Source organism: Panthera leo, chromosome B3, assembly GCF_018350215.1.
Source record: "Panthera leo isolate Ple1 chromosome B3, P.leo_Ple1_pat1.1, whole genome shotgun sequence".
Lineage (NCBI taxonomy): Eukaryota > Metazoa > Chordata > Mammalia > Carnivora > Felidae > Panthera > Panthera leo.
Window position 1 is genome coordinate 58,375,413 of NC_056684.1, and position 13,548 is coordinate 58,388,960.

The following is a 13,548-nucleotide window of genomic DNA, read 5'->3' on the forward strand; positions in this document are numbered from 1 at the left end:
TCCCCAGGACTCGAGAGAATCATAGTATGCCTATGAAATGTATGAATGTGACTTCTTCCCATGAGTCTATTACATCTCCTTTATTTGGGACCATTAGGAGAATCTATGGAGGGTGGAGGACTCCAGGTCCAATGTCCACCTAATGCCTCCATGGCTCTTCCCACCTGGCCTGGCTTGCTTAGAGGCCTAGAAAAGGGAGGCCTTTTCCTTAGGCTGCTGAGGTGGGGGAGGGGACTGCAGCCCTGAATCATATCTTCTCCACCACCACCCTGGCCAGCTCCAGGCCTACCTTCCATGCCCCCCACGAGCTTCTCAGACATGACGCTCTGGCGGTCCTGGCCCTGGAGCCTCTTGAAATTTCTCCTCCGGAGCCGGGCAACAATCCAGGCACTGAGCAGGCTCACTGAGAGGGCAGAAGCAGTAGGATGCTCAAAGGAAGGTGGGGGTCTGGGAGAACAACTGCCCTTTCCTTGGCAAGACCCCCTGCTTTCCCCACCTCCTAGGTCAGCCCATTCAATTGTCTCAAATTGAATTGATGAGGGGTGGGTGGGGAGGGAGCTTTGGGTATCACTTAAGATGCCTGCACAGCTTCTCCTGCTTCCACTGCACAGGTCCCTTCCCAGGCAGAGACTAGGTCCAGAGTCCTTGTGCCAAAACCTGGACCCACTCTGCCACTCTGCCAGTGGACCCACACACAGCCATGCCAAAGACTACCTGTCAAGCCTTTGTCCCAGCTAGTTCTCAACTGGTTCTCATGCAGGGGTTGCCTCTGACAATTTCCCAGTCCCAAGCTCCTAGAAATAACTGTAAATTGTGGCTCCTAACCAATCTGGGCCCTGAAGGGACCCCAGGAGAACAGGAAGGCAATTTTTCCTGGAGCTGACTTATCTGTGGGTCAGATACTTCTCATGTTCCTTCCTGTTGTGATGTTGTCCTCATGTGCCCAGAGGAATAGTACTCTGCATGATCTGTTGTAGATGAAACCACCCCACTCCCACCTCTCAACTTACAAATTTCCCCCAACCCCACCCTGCCCATCACTTTTACCCAGAGGGAAGCAGCAGAGAGCTCCAATGGTGACCCCAAAGCCAAATCCACTGCCTTCAAAATAGTCCCGCATGATGGAGGGAACACAGGCTGGCAGGCCCTCAGTGCTGAGCTGTCTTGGCTGTGGGCAGGGATCTCCTGGGGAGACAGAGGAAGCTAGAGTATTGGGGGTGGTTAGTGCTGGGCCAGAGGCTCTGGCACAGAATTACTGAGGAGTTAGGGTGACAGAAAGGGTAGGGTGGGGGACTTTTGAGTCTCAGAGGGCTGGGAGCTGCTTACCCCTGTCATTATACCAGGAATGTGGTGTTTGCCTACTTGGGTAACAAATGGGGTCAAAAATGCACCTCAGCCTCTGTCTCTCACACGTACACATATGTATACACACACATACACACATACACAGAGTTCACTTGTCACTGCTGTGGGATTAGGATATCCTCATGGCACTGGGCCCTTCTGATGCCACACCCACCCCAGGCTCAGCCCAGCCAGATGGAAGTCTCCTCTCTAGGTCTCTGAGTCTCAGTCTTGCACTCACTTGTGTACCTCCTGGGGTTGTGCAGAAGGGGATCTACACAGCCACATGTGGCCATGTTTTTGCCCAGAGCCAAAGTTCCCAAGGGCAGAAACATTGCTCACTGCCTCCTTGGGGTCTACTGCTCAGCCACATCTGAACCAGGCCCTCAGCTGTGGAGAGATGAGGCGCCAGACCCCAAATCCCTCCAATCACCTCCTGGTCTCTCACCTGCATGCCAGAAGAAGACATTGGGCTGCAGGGCGCTGGGGCTCGTGTTGGTGACAGCCACTAGAACATCCCGCAGGGAAGTGTTTCTGATCTCCGCAATCTCTTCCTCAGAGAACAGCCTGGGGGTGGGAGAGGTGAGGAGCTACTGCAGTGGTAGAGGGAGAGGCCTGAGGAAAGAGGCCTAGAGGGGCTGAGGACTCGGTGGGGTCAGTTGAGAATCCAGGGCCCATGGGGTTGCTTACTTTACACACTGAGGGCCTGGGGCCCAGGCCAATGGGGGGTTGGAGGAAGGGTCCAGGAAGGCCTTACCCATTCCTAGTGTTCTCAAACCAGTAGCGGTCACCATCCCGCAACCGCACAAACTGGTTGAGGACGATGGCGCTGAAGAGAGGCCCAGGGTCCCCATGGCTCTCCAGAAGCCCCCCAGGGAGCAGCTCCAGTCGGGACAGGTCCTGGTTATACAGGGCAGCTGTGGCCTCCAGCACCTGAGGCCAAGAAAGGACAGGAGTGAGTGCAAAGACCTGGCACCCACCCTGGGGCAAAGAGGTAGTTCCCAGGTATCAGCCTCAAGGATGATAATAATAAATGACAGTGACATTCACTCACTTATTATGCCCCAGGCACTGCTCTGAGTGCTTTACATAAGTTAACTCATTTATGGGAACTCACAGATTCAGCTGCCTATTTTATAAAGTTGGAATAAAACAGGCAGCCAGTTCCCTATGTAGCTTGCTCTTAAAAAGGTATAAAAGTTGCAATCCCTATCAAAATAACACCAGCATTCTTCACAGAGCTATAACAAACAATCCTCAAATTTGTATGGAACCAGAAAAGACCCCAAATAGCCTAAGCAATCTTGAAAAAGAAAACCAAAGCTGGAGGCATCACAATTCCAGACTTCAAGATGTATTACAAAGCTGTAATCATCAAGACAGTATGGTACTGACACAAAAACAAACACTCAGATCAGTGGAATAGAATACAGAACCCAGGGGGCACCTGGGTGGTTCAGTTGGTTAGATGTCTGACCTCAGCTCAGGTCATGATGTCACAGTTTTCTCTCTGCCCCTCCTCCACTTGCACTCTGTCTCTATCTTAAAAAAATAAATAAATACATTAAAAATTTTTAAAAAAGAATAGAGAACCCAGGGGGGAAAAAAAAAGAATAGAGAACCCAGAAATGGACCCACAAACGTATGGCCAACTAATCTTTGACAAAGCAGGAAAGAATATCCCATGGAATAAAGACAGTCTCTTCAGCAGATGGTGTTGGGAAAACTGGACAGCGACATGCAGAAGACTGGACCTGGACCACTTTCTTACACCATACACAAAAATAAACTCAAAATGGATGAAAGACCTAAATGTAAGACAGGAAGTCATCAAAATCCTCAAGGAGAAAGTAGGCTAAACCCTCTTTGACCTTGGCCATGGCAATTTACTCAACACGTCTCCAGAAGGGAAACAAAAGCAAAAATGAACTATTTGGGCCTCATCAAAATAAAAGCTTTCTCCACAGTGAAGGAAACAATCAGCAAAATTAAAAGACAAATGATGGAATGGGAGAAGAAATTTGCAAATGGCATATCAGGTAAAGGGTTAGTATCCAAAATCTATAAAGATCTTATCAAACTCAATACCCAAAAAAACAAATCATCCAGTGAAGAAATGGGCAGAAGACACGAATAGATACTTTTCCAAAGAAGACATCCAGATGGCCAACTGACACATGAAAAAATGCTCAACATCACTCATCATCAGAGAAATACAAATCAAAATCACAACAAAATACCACCTTACACCTGTCAGAATGGCTAACATTAACAACTCAGGCAACAACAGATGTTGGTAAGGATGCAGAGAAAGAGGATCTCTTTTACACTGCTGATGGGAATGCAAGCTGGTGCAGCCCTCTGGAAAACAGTATGGAGGTTCCTCAAAAAATTAAAAATAAACTACCCTACCACCCAGCAATTGCACTACTAGGTATCTATCCAAGGGATACAGGTGTGCTGTTTTGAAGGGGCACACTCACTCCGATGTTTATAGCAGCGCTATTGACAACAAAGTATGGACAGAGCCCAAATGTCCATCAATGGATGAACGGATAAAGAAAATGTGGTATATATATACAGTGGAGTATTATTCAGCAATCAAAAAGAATGAAATCTTGCCATTTGCAACTACTTGGATGAAACTATAGGATCTTATGCTAAGCAAAATTAGTCAGAGAAAGACAAATTATCCTATGACTTCACTCATATGAGGAATTTAGATACAAAACAGATGAACATAACGGAAGGGAAGCAAAAATAATACAAAAACAGGGAGGGGGACAAAACATAGGAGACTTTTAAATATGGAGAACAAACAGAAGATTACTGGAGGGGTTGTGGGAGGGGGTATGGGCTAAATGGGTAAGAGGCATTAAGGAATCTACTCCTGAAATCATTGTTGCACCATGTGCTAACTAACTTGGATATAAATTAAAAAAATAAATTATGTAAAAAAAAAAAAGGTATGAAAGTTGAGGGTCAAAATCAGTCCTGTCCCTCTCATCAGAGACTTGTCTCTAGTGTTGGTGTCTCATTGCCTGCTTTCTGTGTCTTGGGCCAATGTGCCCTGGCCCTCCCACCCTGTCCCCTGGGTCCCCACCCCTCCTTACAGCGTGGTTGGTCTGGGAGAGTGCAGGGTTGATGTCCTGCCATCTGGTAATGGGAGGCAGACCCAGTGCTGTCCTGGCCTTTGTATAAGAGGGCAGGCCCAGATCACGGCCCCTCTGCAGACAGCTGGCCAGGTAGTCTGTGCGGGAAAACTTCAGAGACCCGGGCCAGAAATCTGGGGATGAAATACCAGAGAGTCTGAGAGAGCTCAGGGCCACCACAGCTCCACTAGCCCAGGACTCAGGCTCCAACCAGCCCCAAGGGGACCAGAATCACACAGAGGGAACGATGGTCAACAGGTCTCTCAGCAGTGAAAGAGTGCAGGATCCCAGCCCCAGGCACTCCTCCCAGCCTGGCTCTGGAGCTCCAGCAGAATCCCCACCCAGGGGCCAGGGGTGTACCACCTTCAGGGACAGCCTCAGGCTCACCTAGCACATCCTCAACCACCACATGGTCCTCTTGCTCAGCGATCTGGGAGGCCATGCCCAGCAGCAGTGCATCCACATCTTCAGCTTTTTGTAGGTTTGGATGCTTTGGGAACGAGGAGAGAATATGGGGCTGAAGGTTGAACACCAAGGCTCTCTCCACCCCATAGTCCAAGTCCTGGGCCCAGTGAGTGCTGACATTTGCTCTAAAACCAGCAGGCCATTCCCCCTCCATAGGTTGATTCCCCACTCAAGGTGAGTGACGTCCCCATCCAAAGCTCATGCTGCTGGAAGACAGGCCTCCACAAACGCAAAGGATCTAAAACTTTACTTCTATTTTAGGAGACTTGACAGTATGGTTGACAAAGGCACTAGAACATCTACGTCTTGGTCCTTGCTCTTGTTAGTGAGTAGCTGTGGGCAAGTCACAGGACCTCTCTGAACTCAGTGTCCTTCCCTTAATAAAAAGAGCATTAGGGATACAATATAATACAATACAATAAAAGCAATTAGGAGGACACAGGTCTCTTTCAACTCAGCTCCATGATTCTGAATTCTGTGCTTTTCTCTCTTTTCCTCTTACCTCTTTTCTCCTCTTATGAACACTCTACACAGAATATCAGATTTTGCTTTAAATTATTCATCAATGATCTTCACCCACTCAGGCCTGGTTTGGATGGACAGATTATCCCTGATATCTCTCAGAACCCTTCCTCCTCTTTGCTCTCCTCTCAACATGCCCTGGGTGTGTCTAATTGGGACATTTCCTTGGAGGGTGGGATGGCTGGGGTACTCCATGGCCTACAAGGGACCAGAGCTGTCAAGACAGAAGAAAAACCTATGGGGAAGCAATGAATGTAGAGCCACACCTGCACAGGCCTCACTGTCCCTCACACAGCCCTGAGGTGGGGGTGGAGGACTGACTTTTGACCATGTACAGCTGACTGCTGTGGCTCTACTGTCCACTTTCACCACACACCCCCAGACACAAATACACCCACACACCCACACACACACCCTACACACACTACACACATACACCCACCCACATATGTGCCCCCAGTCCTGACCTCTCGGCTCCAGTAGCTGTTGCAGACCCGAAGAGCTCTGGAGATGCTTGAGTTCCTATTGATGACCTCTTGGAAATGACAACTGGCATTTCTGAAATGCAAGGAGCAGGGGAGTGATGACTGAGGCTATGGGGTCCTAAAGTCAGGCATCAGCTCTGGTCTCCAAGGCTATATACAGCCAGGGGCCCAGGTCATTGTAAACCCCCAGAAATGTACCCAAAGCATGTGCATGCCTCCCCTTTCCCCCATCTCTTCCTTTCTCCATCCCTCTCTGTCTATATATATATTACTAAACAGCATGGGGCTCTATTTAGAGTACCTTTCTCTCCCAATTCCCAAAGAAAGAGTTTACATATTATCATGTAATATGTAAACATGGCTATTGTCACACATGTCCAAAAATTGTTCCAGAGTAGGAAAATGTAACCTATGAATTATTTAAATTATAATCAACTGTAAAAAATAAACTGCCATGCTTTGTTCCATATACATTAAATATATATATATTTAGTTTAAAGTTTCCTTTTTATTATTTTGGAATCAAAGTTTTTCTTCAGCTCTCACAAATTTTTTTATAATTCCCTCAAAAGGCTTGCACAACCCAGGTCCTGTGCTTATAGCTAAAAATGCCCCCAATGTGGTGTCAAGACCTAAGGTTTAGACCAGCAGGCTTTGTGACTCACCCTCTGAACCTCAATTAGCCCGTGTTTAATTGGGGAGGTTAATATACACACCAGCTGTAGGAAAACGGATAAAGTGCTTAAAAACCACAATGATGTGTTTTTAAACGATTGTTCATCTTCCCTCTCCAAATTCACTGTTCCCTTGGGGAAATGAGCACACTTCAGACTGATAATCCTGTCCTGAGGGCTCCTGAGAGCAGATTTTTCTGAAATGACACCACCACCCCTTCCAACACAGACATTTATGCTGGGCCCTCACCTCATGTAGACGCCAGGAGGCACCATGGTGGAGAAGAACTGCTCAGAGGCCGCCAGGAACTCTGGGGAGATGTTGGGGTCCAGGAAAGGGCTGTATCCTGGGGAAAGAGGATACCAAAATTTAACCCTTAAACCACCCAGCCTCCCTCCCCATGGCTCCTGTCCCCCTCGAAAAAACTCCTGCCGGCTCTCCCATTCTTCCTCCCCATCCGTTCACCTGCATACTTCGGGGGTGTTGTCTGCAGGAAGCTGGGCAGCCACTCATACAGAGCGATGTTCTGAGGGACAAGAGAAGGCAAAAGGGAGGCAAGCGCTGGAGCAGCCGCCCTGGGAGGGATCCGAGCCCAAGGAAGGCTTCGGTGGGAGATGAGGGTCAGGCAGGGGCAGTCACGAGGGAGGCAACTCAAACAGGACAGGTGCGGAGGCCCGGCCCCCACAAGGAACCTGGGATGGCAGAGGAGGGCGGCTACATAAGAACCACAGCAAAGGCTCGAGGATCACAGCGCTTTGCCTCCTCATCGTCTCCACGTCCACTCCGAGACGAGACGCTAGCCCCAGTTCTGGGGAGCAGCGTCCTCCTGCAAAAGGGCGTTTCCGGGGGCTGCCCGTCGGAGGATGGAGGGCCCTGCGCAGCAGGCAGGGGCGGGGCAGGGAGGGGGTGCGGACTGACCTGGTAGGTGGCGATGACCCTCTTGCGCGCGTGCTGAAACAGCTCCTCGTCCCCCCACCGCGGGTGCTCGCGGGCCAGCCGCTGCGCCCACACGTTGTGGTAGCGGAACCACAGCAGGCCCAGCGCCTGCAGGAAGGGGTCGCGGTTCCCTCGCTCCGCCCCGAAGGCTGCACGCGACGCCGTGGGGCCGCAGGGGAAGAGACGCGCGGCGGTGTGACCACGGGGAGCGCAACCTCGGCGCCCCCCAGCCCGCCCCGCCGCGCGCCCCGGCCGCCGCAGCCCACCCCGCGGCCTCACCATACAGCCCCCGGGGCCCGCGCTGTCCGGTGGCGGGGTCGGGCGGCGTCCACATGAGCAGGGGGCTTTGCGCGTTGCGGGGGAAGGCGGGGTCGGGCCCCGACGCCAGCTGCCCCCCGGAGAAGCTCCGCAGCGCGTCGCTCCAGGAGTGCGAGGAGCCATAGATGGCGCTGCCGTCCAGCCAGCCCGTCACCTCGTTGGTCTGCGGGGGCACCGGGAGGGTGAGCCCAGGGTGAGCCGCGGGCGGAGTAGCTGAGACGGGTAAGGGGGCGCCAGGGCCAGCCCAGCGTCGGTGGGGTGGGGGTGGGGGGTGGGGGGTGGGGGGGCGGAGCCTCTCCCGGCCCGGCCCTGCCAGGCCCCGCCCCCGCGACCCCGCCTGCCTCGTCTCACCAGGTCCCGGGGGTTACTGGGGCTCTGTCCGGTCTCGGGGTCCCAGCGGCTCCTCTGGAAGGGTAGGACCACGTCCCCGCGCTGGTCGGGGTCGAACACCGGGTCCCCGGGCGGGATGTGGATATTGAGGAACTCGGCTGGGCAGCCAGGTGTCTCCACGCTCACCAGGTCGGACAGCACGTGGTAGCCTGTCCGCAATGGGGGCGTGCTAGGGCCAGCTGAGGGCCTGGCACTCTCGTTTCTGTATCAGGTATCCAGCCCTCCCCTACTCCCCTTGAAGCATCAAAAGACTCCTCAGATTTTTGGGGCAAGTCCAAGTCTTGACCTCCTCCACCCTTCCCAATCCTTTGTTACACCTTGGTCCAGACTGTTTTCATTGCCAGTTTGGTCTTCTCCTTGGTAACTGGGAGGTGCCCGGTGAGTGTGCCTAGGCAATTGGGCTGGGAACACCTGCTGCAACATGCAGCTGGGAGCAGCCTGCCCAGAGGGCCTGCCAGTCTCACTGTGAGGCTAGATACGGGGAATCAAATGTAGCGCCCCCCTTCCCACCCCCTGGAGGGCTAGCAGGAGCCAGGCATTCCTGCTTGGTACCAACAACCCACAGACACGGGTCAGGCCACCTATCCTAGCGCCCCATTTTGACATCCACCCCCCCCCCCCACCAGACCTTTGGCCAAAGGCAAAAGACTGAGACTGCCCTGACACTGTCCTAGGAGTCACAGGGGCAAAGAGTGAGAACAGGGTCCCACCACGAGTCCCTACCAGATTATTTTCGTGCTCCTGCCTCCATCTGTACTCCCAACAACAGCTCAACATGGGGCAAATTTATACCTCCACCAACCAGACTTTCTCCCTCTAGTTTTTCTTCCCCAGAAAAAGAAATACAAGACATAGCTTTCTCCACTTAAGAAAAATCATTTTAGGCCCTAGACATCTTGTGATTTACAACTACTTGCCCAAAGCATATTCTTGACTTATCTTTGCAGGATTTAAACCCCTTGGAGCACTCAGATACCAGAACAATTTAAAGGCAGAGAACTGATGTCAACCTTTGCGGCCCTTTTGTTTTTCATCAATTAAGACCTGAACTCTGTCTCCCTGAGATGACTTTTGCCTAAATTCTAGGCTGAATTCCCCACTGTACAAGTGCCTTTGTGAATCTGTATGTACCTTTAGCTTAAAACTTCCCAGTTTTGTTGTTTGGGAAGACATTGCTTTGGGAAATAACCCCTACGTTCTCCTTTACTTTTTCCAAGTAAAACTCTTCCCTTTCCTATTGTTGGCTTGGTTGTGTCTTTTGGCTCAAAACCCACCAAAGGCCAAATTCAGTTTCACATAACGTCACCTCCCCCCTCCATCTCTCACCCCCATCTCTGAGACCCTCCATCACTTCTCTCTCTCACTCCCTGACTCCCCGCTCAGACATAGACGTGTCCAGCTGACCCTATTGGCCTCCCTCCCCCAGAAGTTGAGGCCCTCACCAAAGAAGACTCCCAGCACTGTTCGGTTTCGCAGGGAGGCCTGCCCTGCAGGGCCCCTCATGGTAGTGTTGCTAAGGTCTCTGGGGTTGGGCAGGTGGGGTTCTCTCAAGGGCTGGTACACACCATCTGCATAGCTGGCTGGGACTAGGCGCTGCAGCCGAGAGCCTGCAGTAGGAGAGGTAGAGACAAGGATAAATCCTCACTGCGGCTTGCTTACCTCCTCTCTCCCAGGATTCCCTCCATACCACAGGGAACCCATGAGCCTTTGCTGGTACCTGCCATCCCTTGCCCCTTAGTACCACCCTGACCCTAGGGCTGTCTCCACTTGGCCCTCACCTACCTTTGCTGCCCCATCTGTGCTCCATGAGGTTGTTGTACCACCCATCAAATCGCTGCACCTCCCAGGAAATGGGGTTCTGGGCTCCTGTGTGAGAACAGAGGGAAGGGGCAGCTGGGTAAGTCTGTGCATGGGAGGACAGGCAGGCATGCAGGACATGGGTCTTGGGAGGCTGGCAAGGGGAGCAGCAGAAGTTGGACCCCCAGCACAGTGTAGAAGGTAGGGTGCAGAGGAAAGAACCCAGGACAGAGTGCTATCCAAACTCAAGTTCAGTCTTTAAGCTGCCCCATGGGGGAAACATGGCAGGGAGCACCTAAGGCAGTATAGCCGGGGGCAGTGTGTGCTGACAACCTCAGAGAGCAAGATGAAGCTGGAGAACAGTGGCAATGTGGAAGGGGATGCAGGAGCTTTCTACTGCTCTCACACCTCAGCTCCCAGAGGGACACTGCAGGACAGAAACCATTCCCAGCCCTAAGATATCATATGGAGCAAGAGCCAGTCACACCCTAAAAGCCAACCACTCTTCCATCCAGGGAAGGAGAAGTCATTCTATGACCAAGCCCTGGGTAGGGGCAATGTGGAGAGGGGCTTGGCCCTCTCCTGCTGAGCAGAGCCCAGGGCAAGGGTGCGGGCCCTGGGGCTGTGGCTCTGGGACCTGTTGCTACTCTGGTCTCTTTCCCAGTTTCTGGGTGGGATCAGGAACTGCCTGGTCATGGGATAACCTTGCCTCTTCTGAGGCAACATGTTCCTCATATAATTCCTCTTATTGACCCTATTGTACTTTCCAAAAACTAGGATCTGGGACGGGGCACTCAGTTGTTGAGGGAAGAGTTCAAACAGTGGGGACAGAGGGAAGGGTCTAGAATTAGAGGTGGACCTAGAGGTCCTTCTGCTCAGTGGATCAGATAACCAGATTCCTTTCCCCAAACTAGGAGGCTACAGGGCTAAGTTTCCCTCTCTGCTCACTTCAGAGAACAGAACAGAGAAAGAGAACAAAAAGAGAAAGAGAAACAGAAGAAAAGGACCCTCATCAGCCATCAAGGGACCCATTCCTCTGACTGTCCTTCCACTCACACCAAGGATAAGATCTCAGAGCTATGCCTCACACTCCTGTGTGCATGTGCATGCCCACGCATGCACACTCAGTCACCAGGAGGTCAGAGAGGCAAAATGACTCAGACCCTGATGTTTGAGCAAAGAATCCAAGTAAGGATCCAGGACTTGGGGCAGGAACTAGGGGAGCCACATACACATGATCTCTAAAATAAGATGAACTGGTAGCAGAACAAGAAGAGGGTCTTTGGGGGAAGGGTGTAAAGGAGAATGCCTCCAGGGAATAAGTGGCAATAGCTGGGTAGAAAAGGAAAATCCAAGGTCAAGGCAAAGAGAGGCCAGGAAGGAATGGGAATGTGAGCAGCTCCTTCATGGGAGAAGCTGCAGGGGTCTACCACCTCCAGTCAGAGTAGATCATTCCACAGATTTTCTGTGCTTCCTTTTCTTGTCCCTTTTCTTATCCTGCCACACCTGATAGGGCTGATAAGGGGCTTGCTCTTTTTAACTTAACTGGTAGCACCTTCAGCCCGCTTCCCTTCTCAGAGACCCAGACTTCACAAAATGGCCTCAGAGTCTAGCAAGAGACTGTCCAAAACTGATGGTAACAAGATGAAATCTAATGGACCACACAGAGGCAATAGTTGTTTGTTGTTGTTTTCATATTGTTTTAAAACACTGGTGACTCTCCTTCAGCTTTGGGTCCAATCTGACCACAAAATCCTTTATTGTCTTATGTGCCTAATCAGTCTTTTCCCATTTGGGATCAGGGGTCCTTACTTTATGAAGAAAGAGAGAAGAGAGAGGAGAGAGAAAGGGCCATCAGACTGTAAGGAATGAAATAGGAAATGCTGACACAGCAGGGTTCCTCTGTTCCTAGCTACACTTCTCCTCCAATCTATACTCACCCACGGATGTCCATGACCCAATCAGGAGTGTCCATGCCAGAGCCAGGCAGAGGCCCATGACGAAAGTGATAATAGCGCTTAGGTGTTAGGACACCCTAAAATGGAGACCCTAGGAAAAGAGAACAGGGAGAATGGGTCCCAGAAATTCAGGAGAGTCAGGCCAGGGCCTCTGCAGGCCTCTGTGAATCTAAGTGTGAACTGGGCCAACACCACAGTGGGGAACAAAGAGCAAGAGACTCACTCGCCCCCAAGAGTCTTTCATTCATTCAACAAACACTTGACACGCATCCACTATTTTTTAGGCATTTAGATCTAGGAACTGGAAATTAAGTGATGAACAAAGCAGACAGAAATCTCTGCCTCCTTGGACTTACCTTCTAAGATTAACTGAAAACCTGGTTTTGGCCCAGCTTCCCAGTGTGTGTGTTCCTTGGACAGAGCCTTGCTTGAGGGCCAGGACACTGAGCTGCTGCTACAGTGTGGTTTTACGCAGGTCACTTCTCTGGTCTGGACCTTGGTTTCCTCTTCCAGCTATGGGAATAAACATGCCTGAACTGTCTACCTCCTAGCATGGTTGCCAGAATCAGACATGAGATTGAGGTTGAATTCAAAGCAAGAAAAGCGACAGGTGTTATGTAAATGTGATATAGAGAGAGGGTGGGCTGGAGCTTGGCTCTTCTAGGCAGACTCAAAGAATGCAGCACCAGGTGCTCCTGTGTTTGGTGCCAGCTTTCCTCTCTCTCTCCCTCTCTCCAGGCTAACAACTCAATCACCCAGGAACAATAGGGAAATGGAGGCAGCAGGAGATTCAGACTGGGACTCCTGAGTGCCACAGGGAGTGCCTAAGGTGAGTGCAGACCTTCTAAGGCAGCATATAGACACTGGGGGTGGGTTGGGGCTGGGGAACTATCTAATGGAAGAAAGTGAGAGTTCAGAGAAAGCCTTATCTCAGACTAAACTCTCAGGACTCCTGAACATGTTGTCTAGTCAAATAGGAGGAGCCCTGGAGGGTGATCTCATCCCAACTTGCCAACTCCCATGAAACAAATGAAAAACCCTAGGCCCTGTCATAACTCAAAAGCTCAGCATTCCACCCACTCCATCTGAGACTTCCCAGATGGTGGTCTTTGAGAGTTTGTGAAGAGCAGGGCCCTGAATGGTTGAAGCCGTAAGGATGTTGGAGTGGCCACAGTGGTCCTTCCCTGATCTAGGATGCCCTGCCCCTTCACCCCTACCACTTTGTCTTGTCTTTAGGATCCGGGGCCCCAGACACCAATGTACCACTCAACCCATAAAAGCATGCAGTGAGCTTTCAGGCCAGGCTGTGGGGATAACCTGAAGAGGAATGTGGGCATGCTTAACAATCACTCCTTGTGGGTGGGTAGCCCGTGATTTATATAGCAATATTGGTTCAGTAACTTCCTAACAACCTTGAGTGGAAGGCATAACCTTATGACAGAGCAGTGAAGCCCCAGGCAGTGGCAGAACCAGGGAGAGAACACAGGCCTACCTTGTTCTTAACCC

The 13,548-nt window shown here is 51.3% G+C and overlaps 1 protein-coding gene across 1 annotated transcript in view; it reads right to left on the reverse strand.

Moving 5' to 3' along the window:
* The window catches only part of LOC122222089 (dual oxidase 1), a 32,025-nt gene extending 19,583 nt beyond the window's left edge, over positions 1–12,442 (reverse strand). The window contains exons 1-16 of the mRNA XM_042942150.1: positions 12,399–12,442; positions 12,025–12,133; positions 10,070–10,153; positions 9,730–9,894; positions 8,249–8,436; positions 7,859–8,060; positions 7,562–7,728; positions 7,109–7,169; positions 6,893–6,989; positions 5,951–6,041; positions 4,884–4,986; positions 4,458–4,630; positions 2,102–2,277; positions 1,793–1,911; positions 1,048–1,185; positions 290–403 (exon numbers count right to left, since the gene is read on the reverse strand). Coding sequence (XP_042798084.1) covers positions 290–403; positions 1,048–1,185; positions 1,793–1,911; positions 2,102–2,277; positions 4,458–4,630; positions 4,884–4,986; positions 5,951–6,041; positions 6,893–6,989; positions 7,109–7,169; positions 7,562–7,728; positions 7,859–8,060; positions 8,249–8,436; positions 9,730–9,894; positions 10,070–10,153; positions 12,025–12,082 — 1,936 coding nt within the window. The 5' untranslated portion in view covers positions 12,083–12,133; positions 12,399–12,442. The remainder of the gene's footprint in view (positions 1–289; positions 404–1,047; positions 1,186–1,792; positions 1,912–2,101; positions 2,278–4,457; positions 4,631–4,883; positions 4,987–5,950; positions 6,042–6,892; positions 6,990–7,108; positions 7,170–7,561; positions 7,729–7,858; positions 8,061–8,248; positions 8,437–9,729; positions 9,895–10,069; positions 10,154–12,024; positions 12,134–12,398) is intronic.
* Between the last annotated feature and the right edge of the window lie 1,106 nt (positions 12,443–13,548).